The following is a 19,200-nucleotide window of genomic DNA, read 5'->3' on the forward strand; positions in this document are numbered from 1 at the left end:
CTCATGGTTGTGAGATTGAGCCCATGTTACACTCTACACTGGTCACGGAGCCTGCTTGGGATTCTCTCTCTCTCTCTCTCTCTCTCTCTCTCTCTCTCTCTCTCTGCATCCCCCCCCCCCCCACCCAACTGTCATGTGTGTGCTCTCTCTCTCTCAAAATAAAGAAATAAACATTTAAAAAAAACTTTTTTTTCAATGTTTATTCACTTTTGGGACAGAGAGAGACAGAGCATGAACAGGGGAGGGGCAGAGAGAGAGAGGGAGACACAGAATCAGAAACAGGCTCCAGGCTCTGAGCCATCAGCCCAGAGCCCGACGCGGGGCTCGAACTCACGGACCGCGAGATCGTGACCTGGCTGAAGTCGGACGCTTAACCGACTGTGCCACCCAGGCGCCCCAAGAAATAAACATTTAAAAAAAGATAGTATGAGAAAGAAGTTATAGATATCGGTCATTTATAAACGTGTATAAAAATTTTCTTAAAAAAATACAAACAAATCAAACATATCAGTGCATAAATATATAAAACATCATGACCAGGTAGGGTTTATCCCAGTAATAAGTGTATGATTCAAATAGAATGTGTATTAATACAATTTACCACATTATGAATAGAGGGAGAAAATCATATCCTACTTTTCTTAAAGGCAGATTAAGTATTCAATGAAATTTAGTATGCATTCACAATATCCTAGCAAAATAGGAAAAAGTGTTTATCTAAATCCCAGAACAAAGAGAGTTAAAGCATCCCTGCTAATGTCAGAAAGACGATAAGGATGCCAACATCATATCAACATTGTCTGAGAGGACTTATCCCAAACAATACACAAGAAAAAACATAATGGGTAGAAGAATACAGGAAGACAAAAAGATTTCCTCATTTTCAGATAGTGTCTGTACAGAAAATCCAAACGGATTTATAAGCCACTATTAGAGCTACAGAAAAGCTTAGAAAGTTAGTTGGATACTATCTCAATATAACAATCAATAACATTCCCAGACGACAATGAGTCAATTTAAAAATAGAAAACATATTCTAGTCAAAACAACACTGAAAGGAATTAGGCTTTTAAAAGTTGTGTGCATGAAGGTGATGGGGAAATTATAAAACATTTAAACAAAGGCTTGATTGAAGAGAAATATGTTTATGGATGGGATGACCCAATACTGTAAAGATATCAATCTGTCAAAATTGATCTACATTAAATGCAGTTTCAATAAAAATCCCAACAGAGTTCGTCATGGAACTTGACAAAATAAAAAAAAAAAAATCACTTGACAATGCAGAGTCAAGAAAAGCTAAGCCATTGTTGAAGGGTAACGTGGGCTTAATAATGAAGACAGTGTGGTATGGGGGAGAGACGGACAAATAGAGTAATGAAACAGAATACACAGCTCAGAAACAGACCCACACACACATGTAAAAGTCACGTGGGAGGAACACGGAGGTAGAAATAAGCACAGAAAGGACGTACTTTTCCGTCAGTGGTGATTGGGCCATTGGCTACACGCAGGAAAATAAGAATTTGGACTTCCTACCATATACCATACCTCCAACAACTGTAGTAAGATTAAAGACAAAGCAAAAATTTAAGACTTTTAGAAAATAATAGTGCATAGTTATGAACTGAGGGTACAAAATACTTTTTTAAACACAACACGAAATGCACGTATTATAACATGTACATTTATTTAAAATGGTCAAACTTATGACTTCTTTTCAAACAAACTGTAATTACAGTTAAAAGACAAGTCTTATAGTAGGAGGTGGTGTGCAACACACATAACCCACAAAGATCACCAGCCAAAATGCATCAAGCACTCCTACACGACAAGAAGAAAAGGAAACATCCTGACAGAAAAGTGGGCAGTGGATAGGAGGCAGAAATTCACACACGAAAAACAGAAGTGGCCAACAAACAAGAAAAGATGCTCGATCTTTTTTTTTTTTTATGTTTTTTTATTTATTTTGAGGGGGAGAGAGAGAGAGAGTGTGTGTGTGTGTGCGTGTGTGTGCATAAGTGGGGGAGGGGCAGAGAGAGAGGAAGAGAGAGAATCCCAAGCAGGCTCTGTGCCATCAGCGGGGCTCTATGTCACGAGTCGTGAGATCATGACCTGAGCCGAAACCAGGAGTTGCACGCTTAACCAACGGAGCCACCCAGGTGCTCCAAAAGACGCTGTCTTATTTATAATGGACAAAATGCAAAGTAATGTACCCCCCAATGGGATAGTACATCACAGTTAAAATAAACAAAGTAGAGGTAGAAAGCTCAAAAACAATGTTGAGTCAAAAAAATTTTGTGAAAGGTTGACACAGTTTGTGCCATGTTTGAAATAAGCGAAAGCATGTTACATATTTAAAAAAAAATTTTTTTTCACGTTTATTTTTTGAGAGACAGAGACAGACAGGGTGTGAAGAGGGAAGGAGGAGAGACAGCAGAGACACAAAATCTGAAGCAGGCTCTAGGCTCTGAGCTGTCAGCACAGACCCCGATGCGGGGCTTGAACTCACAGACCATGAGATCACGACCTGAGTCAAAGTCGGACGCTTAACCGACTGAGCCACCCGGGTGCCCCGCATGTTACATACTTTAAATTAAATACTTACGTATATAGTCACGGCCACAAAATCCTACTTGGGAATGAAACACCAAGTCTTGGATAGTGACAGTGCCAGTGTTATACTGAGCCAGATTACGCTGGCTTGCCTGAGCCAATTCTGCATGCCTCTTGCCACTTCCGTGTTCAGTGATGTCATGTTAGCGGCTTAAAATCTGCGGTGAGGGGACGTTTACACCACAGAAATTGGCAAACAGTGTAAGTCCCAGACTCCCCCTCTCCTCTCCTGTTGCCGGAGAACTCGCTTACGAGCAACATCTCTGTGTCATTCTCTACAGAGTGAAATGCAGTTGGGAAGGGTATATAAGGGACTTGAACATTATTTACAAGGTCTTGCTGTTTTAAAAAAGCTTTAGGCCACCCGGTGGCTCAGTCGGTTGAGCGTCCAACTCTTTTTTTTTTTTTTTAATTGTTTTAAGTTTATTTATTTATTTTGCAAAAGAGAGAGAGAGCAGGGGAGGGGCAGAGAGGGAGAAGCAGAGTGAGCGAGCGAGAGACAGAGAGAGAGAGAGAGTCCCAACAGGCTCCTTGCTGTCAGCACAGAGCCTGATGTGGCGCTCGAGCTCATGAACCGGGAGATCATGACCTGAGCCCAAACCAAGAGTGAGACACTTAACCTACTGAGCCACCTGGGTACCCCAAACATCTAACTCTTGATTTGGGTCAGGTCATGATCCCATGGTTGTGGAATCAAATCCTGGATCAGGTTCTGTGCTGAGCACGGAGACGGCTTAAGATTTTCTCTCTCTCTATTCGTCTCCCCCACTAGCATGATCTCTCTCTCTTTAAAAAAAATAAATAAATAAAATTTACAAAACTTTGATAGAGTGAGGGTGGGATTCATGGGTGCTTATCATGCTACTCTATGCTTTTCTGTCTTTTGGAAATATATATTGAAAACAATATCTAGTCAGCAGAGTTTTTCAGGCCAGCATAACACAATTTTCTTTTTCCCCCTCTTTAATTTTAGAGATTTAAATCTTGCTTAGTTGGTCACAATAATATTATATTATGTTGAAAAATCTGGACCTGAACTAATAATAGAACCTTCAAAATTATTTGAAGCCCCAACCATAGATTTGCCAGATAGTCGTAGCTTTGAAATCAACTGATGTAGGATATCTAATAAAAGATTCCTAAGAGGCATTAATATAAAAAGTCACATCAATACTATTTATTTAGCCAAATGTAACAGCAAAGACGTTTGAGCTCTAAATGTAGACTTCAGATTTAAGGGGAAGGAAATAAAAATGAATAGGGACCCAACAGTATAGACCACGCATCTGAAAAAGTTAAACAAGAAGATATTCTTGAAAATAATAGTGAAATAAAATAATAAGAAAGCCAACAGAAATTTGACAAAACCAGAAAGTTGGCAAATAGGCTAAACTGGATGCCTAGTTCCATGTCCTTGAGCAAAGGACTTTTACTACACTGCATGACTGATTCGTCTATAAGATGTGCGTACAATATGCATCCTAACCACGGAGAGCTGTTGCAAGGATTAAATGAGATAATGCATGTGCAGGGGATGTCTAAGTGTGACCTAGGAAAGGGAGAGGCACGAATACGTTGTGCCCATCGTGCGCACGCTGCGTCCCTACACTGACGCGTCACGTGTCATCATCATCGGGGTACTCATTCACTCTGCCTCAAGTTTATTGTAGACATGTCTGGCTTCCTTGCTCAGAAAACACCAAAGATAAAAGAACAGACAACTGATTCGGGAATAAAAAAAGGCCTTCTCAGTCTTCCAACTCGTGCAGAATGGGCTCCACTGTCAAGGGCCGTCCTTGTTGCCTGGGCGGGGGCGGGGCTACGCTTCTTTCTTACCTTTCTTTAAATGAGGAGACCTTGGAAGCTTTAAACTCTGGGGAGTAAAAACCCTTTCTGGACTACGCTGCAATGTCCCGGACCATGGCTGGAAATGCAGGGCTCTGCTCTGGCAAGAGGGAATATGGCTAAATGCCTGGGGTTTGGGGTCAGAGGAGCCCAGATGAGGCATGGAAAGTGATAGTGCTCATAAAACCCTATGGCCTCTGGCATGAAGAAGGCACTAGAAAAACAGTCATAACCATCAGCTCACAGCCAAACCACCAGAAGGCGCAGGCCAGGCGCCTCCCAGCATATATGCTTCCACCCTCGCCCCAGGTTACGGAGCTACTGCTAGGTTCTGGAAGGAGAGGCCACTCAGGGGCTCACAGGATTGACCATCACTTTACCATCATTTACCATTTACCAGCTAACATTTACCATTGTGGCGAGTGACAGTTAAATGGGAGCCTGCCTGAACACCGATGCGTTGCTAATGAACATGCACACTCTAAATTCCCTAATTCAAGTTTCTGATGACCTTTCTCTCTTTTCTTAAATATTTTTTTGATGTTTGTTTATTTTTGAGAGAGAGGCAGAGAGAGAGACACAGAGAGTGACAGAGACACACAGAATCCAAAGCTGGCTCCAGGCTCTGAGCTGTCAGCACAGAGCCCGACGTGGGGCTTTAAGTCCGACGCTTAACTGACGGAGCCACCCAGGCGTCCCTCTCTGTTTTCTTACTACCGTATTTATTTTATGTCGAAGGTTTTCCCCAGCCACGGCTGCACGCTTCAAACATCGGAGAATCTTTCCAAAATTTCTGATGCCCTGGCCCCATCCCAAACCAACTCATTAGAATTTCTGGGGTGGGATCGATCATATATATATATATTTTTTTAAACCTTCCCAGTTGATTCCAGTGTGTAGTTCAAGTCGAGAACCCCTATCTTGGAACATGCAGGCTGGTTTTCAAAGTCTCCTGGGTCCAATTAGGAAGAGGCTTCAACACCTGCAGTTTTTACATCCTGGGCTTTCAAAATTAAAGGAGCTGTTGATGCAATTCAAGACACATGTCTCCCAGACAGGCCGTGCTCGGGCTGGGTGCTAGGGATTCGGAGGGAGCAAAGGAGATGTGGGTCCCGCCTCCAAGGTGTCACATATACCAATTTCATTAAGCAAAGCGGGGTAATATTCATAGTTTGCATTACGGTGGAGTCACACGATGGCAGGGCGCTGTCGAATTTCGTAATGGGATTTTAAAATTTTTTTTTTTTTTCCAACGTTTATTTATTTTTGGGACAGAGAGAGACAGAGCATGAACGGGCGAGGGGCAGAGAGAGAGGGAGACACAGAATCAGAAACAGGCTCCAGGCTCTGAGCCATCAGCCCAGAGCCCGACGCGGGGCTCGAACTCACGGACCGTGAGATCGTGACCTGGTTGAAGTCGGACGCTTAACCGACTGTGCCACCCAGGCGCCCCTTCGTAAAGGGATTTTAACAAATTCGACATCATCCCCGGTTGATGTTTTTGGTGCTTCCTCTGTGCTGGCACTGAGCTGGGCACTTTTGGTATATGAATGCACTGAAGCTTCACAACAACCTTACGAGACACCTATACTTACTGTTTCCATTCATTCGTTCCACAAACGTTTGCACGTCGCCTGTACGCCAGGCACTGTCGAGGTACAAGGGCAGTAAGGAAACAGATCCCTGTCCTTGGGGGAGTGGGCGTGGCGAGGAAAGAAACAACAGATGTCAACCCAAAGTCAGTTACAGGGTATGTCGGAATTCGATAAATGCCAGGAGAAAAAAGAGCAGTTGAGGGTGTGCGTGTGTGTGTGTGTGTGTGTGTGTGTGTGTGTCCGGCAAGCTTCATGGAGAAAGGAAGACACGGGTACAGCCTTGGAGGGAGGGAGTTAGTTATTCTACTCCATCGAAAGACTCACCCAAAGATACCTACATGGCTCAGCTGGGATGCAAACCCAGACATGTTGGAAACCAGAGTCTGTAATCTTAACCTGCCTACTTCCTGGCAGAAGTTTCACAACATACAACACTAACCAATTTGCCTGTCCCAGCCCCTTCAGCAAATTTTCGAAGCCCAGTGTCTTTTATGTAGTCGGTCCTCAATACGTGTTTGAACTAATCATTTAAATGTAAATTATTAAGTAATTTGAATTCAGATAGGTTGTGACCTAAAGTAGTTGTGTGTTTACAGTGTCCTCCCCACGCCCTAGGCAGAAGACAACTTCTAGAAAATCCAGGGGAGGTGGGGTGCTGCAGACTAAGCACGCGCACGCTTCTGGATGCCCCGTTTCTGTTGTGTTGTAGAAGAAAGATGTCACTCCTCCGTCAGGGCAAACAGGTCTCTTCTCCGAGTCAGGAGGGTGGAGTGGGATGGAATATTAAATAAATGGGAGACTCATCTAGCACAAGGATGCTTCTAGCTAGAAGGCTTCATCACATGATGGCACACAAAACCGTATGACGTCGAATCAAGGATTACAGGTAAAGTTTTCTTAGGCTGCATTCACGTGAAAGTCATCATATTCTCGTGTGAGAACAATCATTTGAGTATGAACTTACCTATTGAAGTGGTAGATATCCTGTATGTTTCCAAAGAGGGCTGATCTTTCTTCTGTCCCCAGCGGAAGTTTTGTTTGGTCCCTGATGCAGTCAAGGTAATCCTGGGAAATCAATGACAAGGATGTCTTAAACATTCCTGTCCTTCTCCAGGCCACCTTTAGTTATGCAGGACAAATCTTTCATATCAGTTTCAAGTAATTGTTATGCTAATGTGCTCATTAATTATACTGTGTCTCGTTTATTAATGATGACAGTACTTACCTATTTATAGAACAGGGAGTTTGGACAAGAAGAAGGAGTATGCCACACAATAGTCTATATACCCCCCAAACGTATTAGAGCCTCCCTAGACGGATAATATAATGATCTTCGTTTCTCAGAATGTCAGAGTTTTGGCATAACAACACCGTCTTCTGTTTCCTTGACTGACTTATATGATAAAAAGATACTCAAGTTCATACAGTAGAAAGCCAGAAATGCAGATCTTAACATTTCTCATCACAAGATAAAAAATTTATAACTCTGTGTGGTGATGGCTGTCAACTGAACTCAATGTGGTGATCATTTCACAGAATATATGTGTATCAAATCATTATGTTTTACACCTTAAACTAATGCAGTGTTCTGTGTGAATTATATCTCCATAAACTGGTGGGAAAAGAGTTGTTTAAACATAACCTTTAAATCGGGAAGCTATCGGTTGTTAAAGGGCAGAACCAAATCCTTCCTCAAATACCAATTTCCAAAAAACCCAAAACTCTCTTTTTATTTTAATAAGCACATAACTCACTTATGCTATCTAGTAGCCTATGTTAATGAGCCATGGAAAGCTTTGAAATGATTTTACATCTTTTGACAACAGTACCAGCTCCCAAGCAGAGCTAATGTGGGTTCAGATCCACAGTGGGTTAAGGGTGTGTGGCTTAGAAGCTCGGAGCTGCTGAGAGAAAGCTGTTTTCTGCCCCGGGTGTGAGAGTTCATAACTGAGTGTTCCCCCTTCCCCAGCAATGCTTGAAAAAAGAACTCTGTAGGAGGCAAGAAAACAATAAAGAAAAAAGTGAAAACAGCTGAAATAACGTAAAATAGAAAATAAATACAATCCCCTGCCCTGGGCTGCACGATGTACCGTGGCCCTCGACCAAACGTCACACGGTGTTATGCAGCATGTGGAGAAAGGGACCCTGCGAGAATCCCAGGCCACAGCCACATTCCAACGTCCAATCGCAAACACAATAGCATTTAGGTGCGACCAGCCAAAGGAGAAACGAAATTTAAGAACCATCAGATAATTCTTCCTTCTCCCTTTTCATCAGGCACATTCATTCTCTCATGCTCTTCGCGTTCCTCAAAGGAAAACCGGGCAGGGCCTCACCATAAACTTTCTCAGGAGCCCATTTCCCAGAATGCATCCTAACTCACCATTCTGGCCCTTCAATACTAAAATCGCTGGCATGCACGAACCATTGTTTACTCATTTATTTTTTTAACTTCGATCCAAGTTAGCCAACATATAGTGTAATAATGATTACAGGAATAGACTTTAGTGTCCCATCACTTACACACAGCACCCAGTGCTGATCCCAATAAGTGTCCTCTTTAATGCCCATCGCCCATTTAGCCCATGCCCCACCGACACCCCTCCAGCAACCCTGTTTGCTCTCTGTATTTAAAAGTCTCTTATGGTTTGTCTCCCTCTGTTTCTATATTATTTTTGCTTCCCTTCCCCTATGTTCATCTGTTCTGTATCTTAAATTCCACATGTAAGTGAAATCACATGACATCTGTCTTTCTCTGATTGACTTACTTCGCTTAGCATGATATACTCTAGTTCCATCTACATTGTTGCAAATGGCAAGATTTCATTCTTTTTGATTGCCAAGAAATATTCCATTATATCTATATCTATGTGTGCATACACACACACACACACACACACACACACACACACACACACACACCACATCCTCTTTATCCATTCGTTAGTTAATGAACATTTGGGCTCTTTTCCATACTTTGGCTATTGTCAATAGTGCTGTTACAAACATCGGGGTGCATGTGCCCCCTCGAAACAGCACTCCTGTGTCCTTGAATAAATATCTAGTAATGCAATTGCTGGGTCGGAGGGTGGTTCTATTTTTAATTTTTTGAGGAATCTCCACACTGTTTTCCATAGTGGCTACACCAGTTTGCATTCCCACCAGTAATGCAAAAGGCTGAACCAATGTTTCTAAACATTTTTTCTCTTTTAAGGTTTGTGGAAACATCTTTTCTTTTGAAGACAGTGGCCATCTCAAGAAGAAATTTAAATTCACAGGGTTTAAGTGTCTCTGGCACCCAAAACCCACAACAGCAAGACATAGCCTCCTTCCTTTCATGAATGGAACAATTATAAGGAGCTTAAGTATCTGCATAGGATATAGAGTTAATGCCCAAATAAGAAATGATAAAGATAGCTAGAAGTGAAATAAGTACCTTTTGAACAACATGTAAACCTAACCTACACTTGTGCAAAAAAATAAATGTATTCAATGATGCTTACATAAAATTACAAGTGGTCCAAAAAGATGGGCTAATATTTACTTGCACTGAATGCTTATATTTGATAGTTTAAAACGTTGATCAACATTTTACTTACTTATCATTTTTTTTTTATAGGCTTCACACCCAGCGTGGAGCCCAATGTGGGGCTTGAACTCATGACCCTGAGATCAAGACCTGAGCTGAGATCAAGAGTTGGAGGTTTAACCAACTGAGCCACCCAGGCACTCCTGATAACATTCTATTCTATTCTGTTCTATTCCGTTCTATTCCGTTCTATTCTATTCTATTCTATTCACCTTTATTTATTTTTGAGAGAGACAGAGACAGAGTATGAGCAGGGGAGGGGCAGAGAGAGAGGGAGACACAGAATCCAAAGCAGGCTCCAGGCTCTGAGCTGGCAGCACAGAGCCCCATGTGGGGCTTGAACTCACGGACTGCGAGATCATGACCTGAGCCAAAGTCAGACGCTCAACCGACTGAGCCACCCAGGTGCCCCATCATTTTAAAAGGACACATCAAGTGCGGAATTAAGAAGGTAAAACATAAGGTTATAGATGGGCATGAAATTAAACAGAAAGATAAGGATAGGCATGATCCACACAAATAGCAGGATAAAGGCTAGCGCAGAAGTGACATATGTGTGTGCCAAATTCACCTCGCTGGCTGCCATGGGCTTTAAAGGAGAAGACAATCCTTTTTCTCACTTCAGGTGAAGAGCTTGCTCATTTGCAGAAACCTGCTACTAAATTCTTCACGTGAGGGACAGATGGAGTTAAGGGGCTTGAAGAATTTCAGCTGGGGTTAGAAACAAAGAACCATGGCTGGCTCCCAACAGAGGATGGCCCCTCTCCAAATGAAAGAGTTTCTAAACCCCCCAGTTCGTGGTAGGGAAACTAGAACGTCAAAGCTGCTCGTTTGTTGAAATTGTTGAGAAAACAGATCGTTAGGAGTCCCAATTTTTGTAGGTCACTCTAGAAAATGGATCAAAGTCATAGGGCCACAACTCGTTCCCCCTACTGATCATAATTAAGCCTTTTAAATATGATACTTTAACCCTAAACCAGTTACTGGAAACGACTGTAGCATGCACTGCATTAGCAGCTGTAATCATCTCAAGCCAAAATGAGAGGTTCGAAGCTCGGTGGTAATAACAGTTGGTTCAGTGCTCAAATGACAGAGCAAAGACACCAATGAAATTTATTAGAGCCTGTCACACTGCTTATTAATTTTATTGGCTTGATGTCAGCACTTACGGCTACCCTACAGTTAACAATGAAGGATCAATTTAAAACTTTTGCATTGAAAACGATTATTCTCCAAAAAGATCAAAGAATTCACTCCACATGGGAGAGGGACAAGGTGGGGAGATACACACAAAAAAAGAGCTTGCCACTAGTTGGAAAAATGTTCTATTACGCCATTTTAAATTTAGCCTCAGGTATTTATTTTCTAATCAGTTTATGGCCTCAGGATCTCCTTGAGATTTGTACACGGGTGTCCTCCTTGCGGTAACTTTTTCATCCCCTGTAACGTCCGGTACTGAAAACACCCAAGTAAAGACTAACTCAGTGCTATTTTACATTTATTTATTTTTGTGAGACAGAGAAAGACAGAGCACAACTGGCGGAGGGGCAGAGAGAGAAGGAGACGGAGAATCCGAAGCAGGCTCCAGGCTCTGAGCTGTCAGCACACAGCCCGACGCGGGGCTCGAACCCACAAAACGTGAGATCGTGACCTGAACCGAAGTCGGACACTTCACCGACTGAGCCACCCAGGCACCCCTCTATTTTCAGTGCCATAAATGGCAAAGGAGACCATTTGCAAAGTGGTACCCGAACTACAAGATAGGCGCAGAAGTTGAGAGTAAGCAGGTGGAAACTTCCAACATTTTGGGAGAATGAGATCTGTTGAATCTAACGATAAATTCGGGCTTATATTTTGCATGTCTGATTTCTTCTATTTTGTTTTTCTAGTGATTTACTTCTTACTGTATTTTACAAAAGAATCAGCGTGTGGCTGACTGGAACAAAACACGCACGCACTCACACACATACACATCCCTGTCCCTCGGCACAGGCAGAGGAGCCCTGGTCTAGGCAGTCCCCCAGCAGAGATGGTGCAGAAATGCACAGAGTTTAAACTCAAGTGCAGTGTCCTTGGTAGTTCGCCTTATTTCTCTAAGACGCTTATAGAATTAAATTAATGTCCCTGCCCCATTTCCCTTCTTCCTCTAAAATAACATTTAAAAATGTTTTATTTTATTTTTTTTTCAACGTTCATTTATTTTTGGGACAGAGAGAGACAGAGCATGAACGGGGGAGGGGCAGAGAGAGAGGGAGACACAGAATCGGAAACAGGCTCCAGGCTCTGAGCCATCAGCCCAGAGCCCGACGCGGGGCTCGAACTCACGGACCGCGAGATCGTGACCTGGCTGAAGTCGGACGCTTAACCGACTGCGCCACCCAGGCGCCCCTAAAAATGTTTTAAAATAACCTGTTTACCATAATAAAGATAAACCACAAGAGGGAAAGAGACGCGGACTTAGAACTATAAAGTCTCACCACACTCTACATCCTTTCTACTCCCTTCCGCCTCCTCTCTTGTGGAGAGTCCATTGTAGAAACACAACAAAAAGGTTCCATTCCAAAGTCCTCTTGCTGACATTTCAAAGTTCGACCTAGTGGGTTTATAGTTGGCTCTTTTTGGTTGGTTTTTCTGTTTTTAGAACTTTCAAATTCCAAGTCCTTTCATGTAACTCGTATGTGAGACTTTTGGGTCTTTATTTTGAAGGAAGCATTTTTTTTTTCTTTTCTCCAACCCCTCCACCTTTTCTAGAAAGTAGTCATCTGTTTATCCCCAAACCTGCCCTCCAAATGCCATGTATTACATTGGGATGCCATTGACACCACAATAAGTTACAAAAACTTACACTTGCATATCAATTTACAGTTTAAAAGCATTCACATTCATTCCTACAACCCCCCCACCCCCGGCACCTTTTATTGAGGACCTAAGACTGTGTGCCGAGTTCTGTATTACAAGCTAAGAATTCAAAAAATGAATAAAACATGATTTCTACCCCCAAGGAGTTCCCCGTGTGGTTGAAAGACCAGTGTAAACAAACAAGTACAATACAGTGTTGAGGCTGCATGGCTGATAAATATTCAGTATGGTGGACAGAGGGGGCAGAGAAAAAGTGCTCAATTCCAGGGCGGAGAGAGGCTCTCTACCAGAGGAAGTGTGCGTGGAACTGAATCTTTAAGGAGAACCAGCATTCTGGATGTAGAGAAAGGGAGACAGCATCCAGGAAGGTAGAAAAGTGCAAACAGAGGCCTCAGGCTACTGAAAGGAGCTGACCTGGGCCAAGATGGCAGGGCCTGTGCACAGGCACACAGACCCTGGGGGTGAGCTGCGGTGTGAGGACAGGCGGATCATGGAGAATCTTCCATGCTCTGTAGGTGGTGGCCACCACGGAAGGAGGTAGGGACACCGCAGACCATCCCAGCCTCAGTGAAGAAAACAGAACAGAAGGTGTGAAACTGGGGTGGGGAGGCCGGTTAGACCAGCAGAGCAGTGCAGGTGAACCCAGACCAGGCCCTCAGCCGCAGGGTCTACAGAGAGGAACGCCATCTAACCGGCGTGAAGGACAGAAAGGAGCCGGTCAAGGGTGAGAGTCACAGTGTGTGAGGGACACTGTTGGCTCTCAGGATGTAGGGGGCCCACGGAGGTCACCCCAAGATGGGTCACTTTGGCAGAAGGTCTATTTTGAGTTAAAAAGCAATCAAAACCCAGCAAATTCAGGAAAAGCTCTTCAACCTCCCCCCTCAAATGCCTAAAGAGAATTGAGAGAGAGGACCTGCTCCAGAAAGAGGGCTATCACCACAGACAACCACATTATGATATGAGCCACGTAAGGCAGACAGGGAGGGACCTAAGCAAGGCCACTCCGAGCAAAGTCCTCTCGTCCTATTGTTTCCGAAGGGCCCAGCAAACATTTGTTTACCAAACATTTACTTTTTTTTCCATCTTCCTGTAAATTGCATTCCTTCCTCTGAAGGCCCCGACCTTTGCCCCCTTCGCCTTAGTTCCGGATGACTATATATATATATATATACAAGACATTTGTCTTATCCTCTGTGGCGGGCAGTGAATGAAAAGGCAGGAAGGCCACGCCTCGTCCACCGCATGGACGGAGCTGGGATGCTCCCTCTGGGAAGAGCACCCACCGGCCCTCACCCTTCCTTCTGCCTCTCTTGGCCTGGAAGCTGGTGAGGTAAAAGGAAGCCAGGGCCGCTCCTGCTGGCCGAGCCTGCAGAAGCCTCAGCTTGGCTCTAGGCCTTGTTGGGTGGCTGGTACCCGCGGTACCGGACCGCCTCACACCCAGAAAAATCACTGACAAACACCTCTGGGGATCTGCGATGAAGAGGAGACAAATCTTTTGGCCTCACTCCTCTAGACAGGAGACCTCCACGCGGCTCTGGCTTGCTCATCTTGTCTTCTTAGGGTCAACGCTCTGAGGAGACATACGGGGTTTTACTTTCCAGCCATTGTCCTCTGCACAAATAGAGCCCCCAGGGAACATCACCATGGTCATGACCGGTTCAGCATCACCGGCCTGGCCCAAGTCCCGGATGCACTTTCTCGCCCCGTTCCCGGGAGCCCTGAAGAGAAGAGGGCGGTGGGCTGGGGGCAAAGACAGGGCGTCAATCGGTTTGGGATGTGTGAAGACACATGTCGCTGTAGGATCTCCAAGGAGGGGTTTGGCAGGCTGAGGATCTGGGGAGACAAACAGCGGTTGGCTCAGAAAGCTCCGTGGGGAGCTAGAAGCTGTGCAAAGGCTGTGCAGCTTGGGGCTCGGGCTGAGGCAGCGCTGACAGAACAGAGAGGCCAAGGTCGTCTCCGATGCTCCAGCGTCCACCGCCACGGCCAGCGCCCACCCACAAAAAAGCAGCTTCCGAGTAGCTCGGTGTTGGCCACCCGCAGCCTCGGTGAGGGGGGAGCAGGCCATGGCACCTCCAAGAAGTCTCCTGTAGCAGTGACAACAGCGAAGAGCCCTTGCAAAGGAAGTGATAACAGTAAGCGAAGAGCTGCGAGGCCACGGGCAGCACAGGACGCTGGGGCTCTCGCCCATGAGACTGCACCCCTGAGCTGGAGCAGCGGTGGGGGGCGCTTTGGAGGGGGTCTATCTTGGAGCAGAGAGCCTGGCAAGCCCTCCTCTTCCGGACAGTCTTGGGGGAAACTGAGAGAGGATGACAGATTCCCGGGTGCAGTGACTAGAGAGAGCTGCGGCCTGCTCTGGAAGTGGCTAACGGGACTGTGAATTTTGACCCGGGAAGAGATGTGGGACCGGGGAGGATTGACCGGTTGATTCGTCCACCCGTGCACCCACCTGCACGCCCACGCACGCACGCACCCACGCACCCCATGAGCGCACTCATCGCAGATGCGTCCGTGAACGGGTTGGTGGTAGGTGTAGGGAAGGGGAAGCCGAGCATGAGAACCAGGTCAAGGGCCAAGATAAGCGGTGGGGGGGGGGGGGCGGGGTGGGGAGATAAGCCCCTTGCCTGGGAGGTCCGGGCTGGGAACACTGTCTTTCTGAGTAGAGCAGGGAGTGGCCACATGGGTCAGCTTCATTTCTTGGCTAGAAAAAATTCCAGTGAGCCAGAGAATACAGAGTAAAAAGTTCCCTCTCCCTCCGCAGGGCCCCTCCCTCTCCCCAGATGTCATTCTCCAGAGGTACCTGTGGTTAGTGACCTGGTATGCATGCTTCTGGGCTATGTTCCAGGGCAGTGACATTTGTCAAAAATGAGATCTATGCTCGGTTCACAACTTCTCTCCCCCCACTCAATGTCTATAAATACACAGGCTTCCTATATGTCAGGATAGTTCTTTGTCATTCTTTATAGTGACTGCGTTGTATTCCATTCAATAGTTTCATTATAACGTACACAACTAAGAGTTTTGGGGGCCACAGCTTATGTGCGAGTTTCTGTATTAAGGGGGGACATCAAGAAACAAGTAAGATGTGACCCTGTACTCTAGGTGCTCACAAGAAGAGTACAGGAGAAAGGCATGTGAAAGAAAGAAGCCAGAGTATGACAATGTGTTATAAAAATTATTTACAAAATGCGGTGGGAGGATAGGACACATTTTCAAACAAAAGAAACCCTTTCTCTTTCTTCCAAATAAGCCACTAATCAGGGTTTATAGTAAAATCTCCCTCTGTAGCCTGCAGATAAAGTTTCAGGAGTTAATCTTCCAGTTAATCTCTTTTCTCTGATTTCTCTGCCCACATCCATGGGGGGGAAGGGGGGAGGAGGGTACAGCTAAAGAAACGGGAGGTGGGGGTCTCTGGCCACTTCATCAAGCTGGAAACAAAGCTCGTATTGTGGGAGCAGTGTTTTCCTTGAGTCTGTATAACGTTGCCTCCACACCGCGGAAAAGTGCGCAGAAAATGCCATATATCATCATGGCGACAAACTCTGCCAACCTTGTTGGGGGTCGGGGAGGAGGGGGGGCAGAAGGGGGAAGACAGGGAGGATGGATAGAGGGGAGCAGAACGGGGAGAAGAGAAGAGGGAAGAAAAAGGGGAGTAGAAAGCACAAGAGGGAAAAGAAGACGAGGAGAGAAAGAGGGAAGAATAAGAGAGGAAGACGTACACCCCGTGTGCACGCACCGCGAGGGGGTTGGGGGGGGGGAGCAAAGGGGGAAGAGTTAAAAGCAGCATCTGTTGCTGGTAGGAGATCAGTTCTCATCCAGTCTTCCTAACTGATGGTATAGAAGCTGATCTTAACTGGTGGTATGTAAAAGTCAGAATTAATGGCTCTGAGACATTGGAGTAGAAGGATCATAAACAAACAAACAAACAAACAAAACTGGGAGCTTTCAGCCTCATTTACCTAGTATAATACTTTCAATACATAAAGCATCAGTAAAAAATGTCAGGAATGGCCTTCTTGCTAAGCTGTGACAAATGATACAGCCTGTTCAGTCCCCTCCAGTGTTTCCCCTCTTCCTCCTAAGAGAAGGGGTGCAGGGAGGTGGGACAGCCAGCCCTAGACAGGGGGAGGATTGGGCAGGTCTTCCCAGAAAGAGAAACGTGGTCTGGGCAGACAGGAATTCTATTAAAAACAGAAATGCTGAGTAGAAAGAGAAATAGATCTCTGCTTGAAGACAACTGGGTATATTTGGTTTTCTCCAAACAAAAACTGGGTATATTTGGTTTTCTCCAAAGGCTTTACGCAGAAAACACAAATGAACTGGCAGCCTATAGTAACTGAAATCAGAAGAAACAGGATTAGCATTAATATATTAAAGTTCTTCAAGCAACTGGACGCCCATCTTTTCCTATGCTTCTGGCAAACCATTATGGAAATCAGTTGTCTTTTTTTTTTTTTTTACTTCATATTGACATCCAGGGGAAGATGTGATGTATATAAACGCAAATAAATTTTAAAAATTCATGATAATTAAAAAGAATTTGGTGCAAATATAGTACTACAATTAATCTCTTAGCTTACCAAGTTAGAACGGAAAAGTTCTTACGAGAGTCCCTTCTGTAATAAAAACATGGCAGGAAACTTAATTTTCTATTGCTTTGTTAAATATTTATTTTAAAAACTGTGTTTAGTGTTTTCAAATTACATTGACAACATTCTCATATGTAAAAGCTCTTCTTTTAAAAAAAAATTTTTTTTTCAACGTTTATTCATTTTTTGGACAGAGAGAGACAGAGCATGAACGGGGGAGGGGCAGAGAGAGAGGGAGACACAGAATCGGAAACAGGCTCCAGGCTCTGAGCCATCAGCCCAGAGCCCGACGCGGGGCTCGAACTCCCGGACCGCGAGATCGTGACCTGGCTGAAGTCGGACGCTTAACCGACTGCGCCACCCAGGCGCCCCTAAAAGCTCTTCTTAAAATAGGGGACAGGGACACATGCTGATTTCGAAGTCCCGCTCGCACTGAGCTATCTTTCCATACTTATTTGAAACCCACATTGCTTTTTTTTCTGTACTCTTTAATCCCATCGTCATTTCTAACAACCAAAAAAGAATAAAGCATTTCTGGGATAATCTAAGTGCTCACCGAATAGGCATGAATGTAAAGTATGTTTAAAATCTTCACAAGGGGCAACCAGAGAATTTGCCAGAACCATCGGGACTAAAGCACAGCACCAGCATCCCAGTGGGTGCTGATGAGATAGGAAAGACAGGTTTATTCCACACTTCCTCCGGAAGGAGTTCCCCCACCCCCCCCAACCCCTGGGTCACCTTACTTTTCTCCAACTCTCTTTTTACGTCTTCCTTCTCATTGGGTTAACTTTATACAGCATCATTATTATTATTTTTTTTTGCCATTTTATTTTCATCACCGAGACAAACTCTGCCAACTTTGCTGAGGCTGGGGGAGAGGGGGGAACAGAGACAGGGTGAAAGAGGGGGATAATGAGGAGAGGGGGACAGAAGGGGGAAAAGAGAAGAGGGAAGAAAAAGGGGAGTGATGTTTTCCCTGAGTCTATATAACGTCGCCCCCACACCATGCAGAAAACGCAATATAGTTCTCCGGGTCCAAGCCAGGGAAGGAAGCAGACAGATACAATTAGATGTGGCTATAATCCTTAAGGAGGAAGACAGCAAAGGGATGTGATGTCCTGGCAGAGCTTTAAGTACCTGAAAATGAGACCTGATTCATCTCAATTACAATCACGGTACTGCTAGTATAATTTGAAACACGGTAATTAAGGAAAATTAAATAAAGCCCAAAGGATTTTGTATATGGGCAAGAGCATAAAATAAAAGATCAGTAAAATAAATGTACGTTATTAGATCATCTGAAGTTTAACACCTCCTCACTGCTATTTACTACGATCAGTAGTCTTACGTTTATGTTCATTGCTATGCGCGGAGCTCACTGCTTTACATGCATTGTCTTATTTAACCTTCACGGCAACCCCAGGAGGGGGGCCCGATTATTAGTCCCATTTTACTAGAAGTTTAGAAGATTTCAATTGTTTCCCAAGGTCCCACAGACAGTGAGCGACTCAGTCACACTCAAACTAGGATCAGCTGACTTACAGCCTGGGCAGTTGGAAACCCAGCACTACTGTTTCCAAGGCTTTCGTCCTTAATGCAGTCTCTTTAAACAGTAGGCGATGTTTGCTGTTGACTTCTTCTGGGGACTTGATGTGGTTTTGATTAGGTTTGAGGTAGGAGCCTACCAAAGACAACAACTCTCATTGACTTGGCGCCTACCGCGTTCCGGGATCGTCAGCGCACTGTATCTGAATCAGTCTCAGTCCATTTACACATCAAGCCTCCCTCCTTCATGTGCTCGTCAACACACATCCCGCACATGCTTTTCCAGCAGCCGAGCACGCTGGCTTTCCACCGTCTGGCATTTGACTTCCAACGCTGGCTCGCGCCTTCCTGTCTCATTCGGTTCACGAGTTCTCTTTCTTCCCTCCCAACTTGCGCCTGGCTTTCTACTCCTGCAAAACGTCCCCCCTTCCCTTTGCAGGCACAGGTCATTTCATTCCTCTTTATGCCCTGACTCTTCCGTAGCTCCCCCACAGGAACACTCTCCTCTACAAAACGGTCATGTGAACCCTCACAAATGAATTCTTCCAGGCCTCCCAGTACC

At 44.8% G+C, this 19,200-nt stretch overlaps 1 protein-coding gene across 6 annotated transcripts in view; it reads right to left on the minus strand.

Moving 5' to 3' along the window:
• Positions 1-19,200, minus strand: part of PLEKHG1 (pleckstrin homology and RhoGEF domain containing G1) — a 178,744-nt gene that overhangs the window by 61,386 nt on the left and 98,158 nt on the right. For all 6 annotated transcript variants that reach the window (XM_040448902.1, XM_040448897.1, XM_040448898.1 and 3 more), the window contains exon 3: positions 7,021-7,121. In XM_040448902.1, the coding sequence (XP_040304836.1) occupies positions 7,021-7,121 (101 nt within the window). The remainder of the gene's footprint in view (positions 1-7,020; positions 7,122-19,200) is intronic.

Source organism: Herpailurus yagouaroundi, unplaced genomic scaffold, assembly GCF_014898765.1.
Source record: "Herpailurus yagouaroundi ecotype Mexico unplaced genomic scaffold, PumYag 198, whole genome shotgun sequence".
Taxonomy (NCBI): Eukaryota; Metazoa; Chordata; class Mammalia; order Carnivora; family Felidae; genus Herpailurus; species Herpailurus yagouaroundi.